General features: G+C 43.7%; 1 protein-coding gene across 2 annotated transcripts in view; it reads right to left on the bottom strand.

Annotated features, from left to right (window-relative positions):
• Positions 1–5,223: 5,223 nt before the first annotated feature.
• Positions 5,224–6,064, bottom strand: part of Paics (phosphoribosylaminoimidazole carboxylase and phosphoribosylaminoimidazolesuccinocarboxamide synthase) — a 53,390-nt gene continuing 52,549 nt past the window's right edge. For both annotated transcript variants that reach the window (XM_050150246.1, XM_050150245.1), the window contains exon 8: positions 5,224–6,001. In XM_050150246.1, coding sequence (XP_050006203.1) covers positions 5,676–6,001 — 326 coding nt within the window. In that variant the 3' untranslated portion in view covers positions 5,224–5,675. The remainder of the gene's footprint in view (positions 6,002–6,064) is intronic.

The following is a 6,064-nucleotide window of genomic DNA, read 5'->3' as shown; positions in this document are numbered from 1 at the left end:
AGCCGCGCACCTTCTGGTGCGACCACGATGGTCAGGCTGCGGCGGGGCGACAGGCTTCGGTAAAGACGGTAACTAAGAAAACCTCGGGAATCGCGTGAAGGAGGCAGGTGTTTCAGAATTGCCATTTCAGGACTTGAAACGGTGGTTAGAACCCGGGGCTGACTCTAGTGCGGACGCAAATGCGAAGGCACTGTTTAACCTCTTCGAGATCCAGTTCAGGAGCAGAGGGTTGGCGCCTAATCAGGCGAGAATGCCCAGTTCTGAACTGGATTCTACGATTTATGTGGATGCCACACAGTAAACTACTTCTTGGAGGACTTCCTTCAAGTACCTCTGTAAATTCACATAGCCGTTCTACATTCTGGTTCTAAGGGGTCAGACACTTCCTTGGGTGGCGGTGGAAAGCAGGCCCATGCCTGCTAAGTGCTCTTACCATCAGCTACGCACTCAGTACCAGACTGTACCTCTGAGCACTGATCCTTTAAGTATTTAAGTACTATCTTACTCTTATAATCCTGAGGCCAGAAACCTTATTTACTTTGCTGTCACTGCTTTTTATGGTAACCGGGGAGACCTGTGCCAAACCTCCCTTCACTTCCTCCAGAGTCAACCCCAGGTTCTCCTAATGAGGTTGTTATGCCGTGCCCCTCCCCCTCCCCGCCCCTGAGTTTCTCTGGGTTAACAGTTCAGCTGGCTGCCCTGAAGCTCGATTTGTAGACCAAGCTGGCATAGAACTCAGGAATGTCTGCCTGCCTTTGCCTGGAATTAAAGGTGTATGCTACCAGTACGCCGCCACCACCTGTTACTCAGCTTTTAAACCAAATATTTATTTCCTATTGTCTGAGTCAAGGGCTGTCTAGCCAGTGGTCATATGGTGCCTGCCAACTTTGAGGGCTTAGTGTAATACATCATACTAAGATTATTTTGGATCATGAATTCACAAATTTCAGCCCATGGTTGGTTGGTTGCTTTGGAACCTTGGGGAGGAAGAGCATGGTGGGAAGCTTGTGGTAGTCGCCTAGAGCTACTCACTTAATGATTACCGGGAAGCAAGAAGCTGGCAAAGCCCCAGTCCAAATGTCTCCCTTAAGAAGACACTCTAACTAGGCTCCACCTTCTAAAGGTCCCACCACCTCTAAACAGTGTCAGAAGGGTCTTTGGAAGACAGCTGCTGGACATGCACTGGTTGTGTCTCCACCTTTGGGAATTGTCACTCTTTTCATTCATTGAGTATTTCAGTGGCATATGTATACCTGTCCTAGAAATTGACTGTTGCTGAGATAAAACAAGATGTCCAGTGTACTGGGGTTATGTACTTTCTAGCTGGAAGTGATAAGCAATAAACAAAGATACCTGGTGGTGGTAAATTTTATGAAAAAACTGAGGGTGATGATTGAGAATAAAAGGAGACGTTAATCCCCCTCTTTATTCTCTGCATTTTTCCTTAGAGTCCAGAAAGTCTATCAAAAGCACCTTGTCACTATTCCATACTAGGGTCATTTAAAGTATTGAAGCTAATTCATAGTCATTTGCCCAGCACACACAAGGACCTGTGTTCAATCCCTTCCACAGGGGTGGGTGATCCCACAAAAGACAAAATCAACAAAACCCAACCTCCTCACACACACAAAACCACCAGCCATGCAAACACTACAAAGGACTGTTTAGCAAAGACTTACTAAGGGCAGAAATTCAATTGTTCTCATCTTTGCATCCTCAGAATCTTGTACATGTTTATAGGGTATTTGTGGGAGGTCTCCAGAGAAAGAAAAGCCATGGTCAGTGTACATGATTACTTAATAGTTTCAGGTCAAGCATGGTGGCCCCTAGCCAGGAATGCTAATGTCTAAGGGCAGAGACATTTTCCGTGTCAAACAGAACAATCTAGTTTATCCTTCAACAGATTTTTACTTGGTCAATATTCAATGCTACTTTCAGAAACACTCGCAGAAATAATTTTATCAGCTACCTGGGCATCTCTTAGCCCAGTCAAATTCATTAGTTATTATGTAGGCACTCAAAAGCTTGTCTGTGTATGAATAAACCGGACCACTTATGACTCCTGGGAAGCTTCCACATATACTATTTTACACCACCCATCCCATGAGACAAGTGCTATTTAGCCCCACATCATCCCAAACTGCCTTTTATTTGCTGGGACATGTTAACCTGTTCTAGGGATTCCCCTCTGTATGCTGTGAATGTTTTATTACCATTGGTTAATAAAGAAGCTACCCTAGCCTATAGCAGGGCAGAATATAGCCAGGCAGGAAATCCAAACAAAGATGAATATAGAGTAGGTGGAGTCAAGAGACACCATGCAGCTGCTAAAGGAGACAGATGCACGAAACCTTTCTGGTAGGCCACAGCCTCATGGTGATACATGGATTACTAGAAATATGTTAATTTAAGATTTAAGAGTTAGTTAATAAGCCTGAGCTAACAGGCCAAACAGTATTGTAATTACTATAGTTTCTGTGTGATTATTCAGAGTCTGAGCAGTCTGCCTATACCACAGCAGAACAAATGTAGCTGATGAAGTCCTAGTCAGGGTAGTTTTCATGGAGAGCTAGAATTTTATTTTCTATACAGCTGTTAAAAGGATCTAATATACTATAGTCATTTGCCAGGTTTACATATTAACTCACTTGATTTTAGATTACTTATTGAAGCAACAAAAATCTCACATAGATTTACAACAAAGATTTAAAAACCAGGCAGGGCTGGGGGTGTAGCTCATTTGGCAGAGTGCTTGCCTAGCACCATAAAGGCCTGCGTCCAATCCTCAGCACCATCTAAATCAGGTGGTAGTGGTAGGAAGGTCAGAAATCCAAGGTTACCCTCGGCTATAGATCAGGTGTGGGGCACACTTGGACTACATGTCAGTGTCTCAAGAAATAAAAACTATACCATTGGCACTTGATGTTCCTCTACAAGTCAGGGAAATGAAAAACGTTTACGCATTTTAAACAAAACACACTTTCAAATGCAAATAATGATTATACCGAGGACTTACACTGCATATTAAAAGAAACTAATGGGGGCTAGAGAAATTGCTCCTTGGTTAAGAGAATACACTGTTCTTCCAGAGGACTTGCATGAGTCCCATCACCCATACCAGGCAGTAACTCCAGCTCTAGGAAACTCCTGACACCTCTGGTCTAAGGGCATTGATATTTACATACACATACCCATACATGTAAACATATTTAAAAATAAGTGTGAAAACAAATGGTCAAACTGATGATGAGTACTGCTAATAGATGTTCTGTTAACCAATCTGTCCATGCTTAAAAATAATTTTCACGTACCTAGTCAGGTGGGGTCTAACTGTGGGGTAGTAGAGCAGAAATATCAACACATCAAGCAACAGTAAGACTGTTTAGATGTTAAAAAAAAAAAAAAAAAAACACCATGGGGGCTGATGAGGTTGCTCTTCCAGATGTCCTAGTTCAATTCCCAGCAGCCACATGATGGCTCACAACCATCTGTAATGAGATCTGGTGCCCTCTTCTGGCCTGCAAGCACACAAGCAGACAGAAAACTGTATACATAATAAATAAATCTAAAAAAACCCAAACTGTAATTCTTTAATTTCTAGGCGACACCTAGGCATAGCAGAGTGAAACTGTGATGGTTAACTGTCAACTTGACAGGACTTAAAATCACCATGGAAACACACTGTTGGATGTGTTGGTGAAGGTGTTCCCAGGAGAGCTCCCTGAGCCAGGATGACTCATCTTAGATGTGGGAGGCACCATCCCATGGGCTAGGCCATGGACAGAATGAAAAGCAGAGTGAGCCTAGCACTAACATTCATTCCCCTTTCTGCCCCTGGGAGCATGACTAGCACTCCTGACAGCAGGCCTTCCCCACTGTGAGCCAGAGAAAAGCCATCCCGTTAAGTAGCTGTGGTTGGTATCTTGTCACACATGTGCAGAGTAACTAATATGCTGTGAGAGAAACAAAGTGTGCAGCATTTCTCTAGAGTTGACAAGCGAGCAAAGAACCGTTATGGTTGTCCATCACTTTGGGAGACAAGCCGCGCCCACTCCCTCCCCATCCGCTGAGGCAGGCTGATCTCCATCTTCCCGCCTGAGCTCTCTCTCCTTTCCATCTTCCTCTCGGAGAGGCAGCTTCGCTTCTGCCTCTCTCCCCACTTCTCCATTCCTTTTTCTCTGTCCTCTTTTTCTTCCCCATTCCATAACTCAACTAATAAATATACAACTCTATTCTGTACGATGCGTCTGTCCATGTGCCTCCCACATGCCGCAGGGAACCTGCACCTTTGCTGGGAACTTGCACTTTCCCGGGACTCACTCTCTGTAGCACCAGCCTGCTGCCTCCACTGCCTGGCTGGGCCCTGCCTAGGGGTGGCGGCTCTTGGGACCCACTGCCTGGCACCCGCTGCTTGAGACCCTCAGGCAATTTCATAACATGTTATATCCACCGTGTCTATGTTTTATGGAAACTGAAGATGAAGCCCAAATAACCAGTATTTTACTTTTTGGACTGTGGGGGAGGGGAAGAAGGGGATTGCTTCCCTGGGGAAAAAATGATTCCTCCTTCCAGAGCCTTGTGCATGCCAGAAAAATGCTCTGCCACTACACTCTATCCCCAGCACCTTTCTGCAGTGGGAGCTTCTTTGGCCAATAGCCTTTAGGACACCAAATGGCAAAAATAGGAGGACTCAGCCTTCTGGTATATGTAGGTGTGGCAAAGGCCGACATTGGACTGCTAAGAATCTTAAAGTAGACGGCACCAATACCTAAGAAAAAGGCTGAGAAAATATGGTAAGTTTTAACTATCTTGATGTCTAGCTGAAGGAACGGTTAGCTAATTACACCCTACAGGGCCCAAGCAAGTAGCTTATAAGAGGTAGCATCTGAATAGGTGAAAGGTGGGACATAGACTAAAGTGGGTTGTCACCAGTTCATCTGTGGACGCTTCTTTGCAAACCTATACTCCTTTCTCATAAAAATGGACATGTAAACTTCTACCCACCCACTCGCTTGATTATACACTGGAGATCCAATTTTTTAAAAGGTGGTAGGAAGGTGCCTGCAGGTGTGGCTCAAATGTTTTACAGAAATAAAAGTGGTAGTGCCTGCCTACATGTGCAAGGCCCTAGGGTTTCCTCACTGCTGTAGAAAAACAGCACAAACTTAGCTGGAGTGATGTAGCTGTGTACTTTCTTAGATAATGACTTAGAATACAGACCCACGCAGTGAGAAGAATGTATTGTTATTAGCATAAACAATACAAATATTTTAATTTTCAAACAGTGAACTATAGAAGATCAAGTAGTAACTACTGATTTATATAAAGTCATTATTAGCATTTAGAAATAATGAGAAGTTACAGGTGATTATTATTCCACATGGATGCTGGGAACCAAACTCAGTCCTCTGCAAGAGAACCACACCGATTCTTAAGCACAGAGACATAGCTCCAACTCCATAAAAGACATTTCTTTGCTAATGTTACACAACTGCCCAACAATGACCGTATAGTAGGTGATATCTAGAGGACCATTTGTTCAGTAGTTAGTTGAATTGATTTCTCTGATGTGAAATCATTGTTTGAATTCTTTCCTTTTTAATCCAAACTAGGAATGTGTAACTTTTCCCCTAAAAGGTAAATTTTTTCTCTTCCTTTCCTTTTTTTTTTTTTTTTCACAAATTGCTTTCTCTGATTTTCTTTTCAGCTTGCTTTAAAGATATCCACGTGTTCAATATGCTTGCTCGAAGTTTGGCCCACACCAAATGATTGTTTAGCCCAAATATCTGAGCAGCAAACTGGGCGGATCCTTCTGGAGAGAGTATAGTTGAACAGCCAAGACCACTGGGCCATCGAAGAGATGACCACACATCCTGTGCACCCCAATCTGGTGTGATGGGAGGACAGCTGATAACTGGATATGCAGTGTTACCAGACATCACTGGGCCCAAACCATTGCTTCTGCCTGCCACTGCGACAAATACAGTAGGTATGCCATCCCCTAGGGAAATTACAAGATAACCAAGTAATTTGTTTTGGTGACAGTAACAGCAGGAACAGAACA

Source organism: Alexandromys fortis, unplaced genomic scaffold, assembly GCF_014885135.2.
Source record: "Alexandromys fortis isolate MF-2015 unplaced genomic scaffold, M_Fortis_MF-2015_v1.1 scaffold_0, whole genome shotgun sequence".
Taxonomy (NCBI): domain Eukaryota; kingdom Metazoa; phylum Chordata; class Mammalia; order Rodentia; family Cricetidae; genus Alexandromys; species Alexandromys fortis.
The sequence above is the reverse complement of the archived record's forward strand: the minus strand, read 5'-3'. Positions and strand labels throughout refer to the sequence as shown.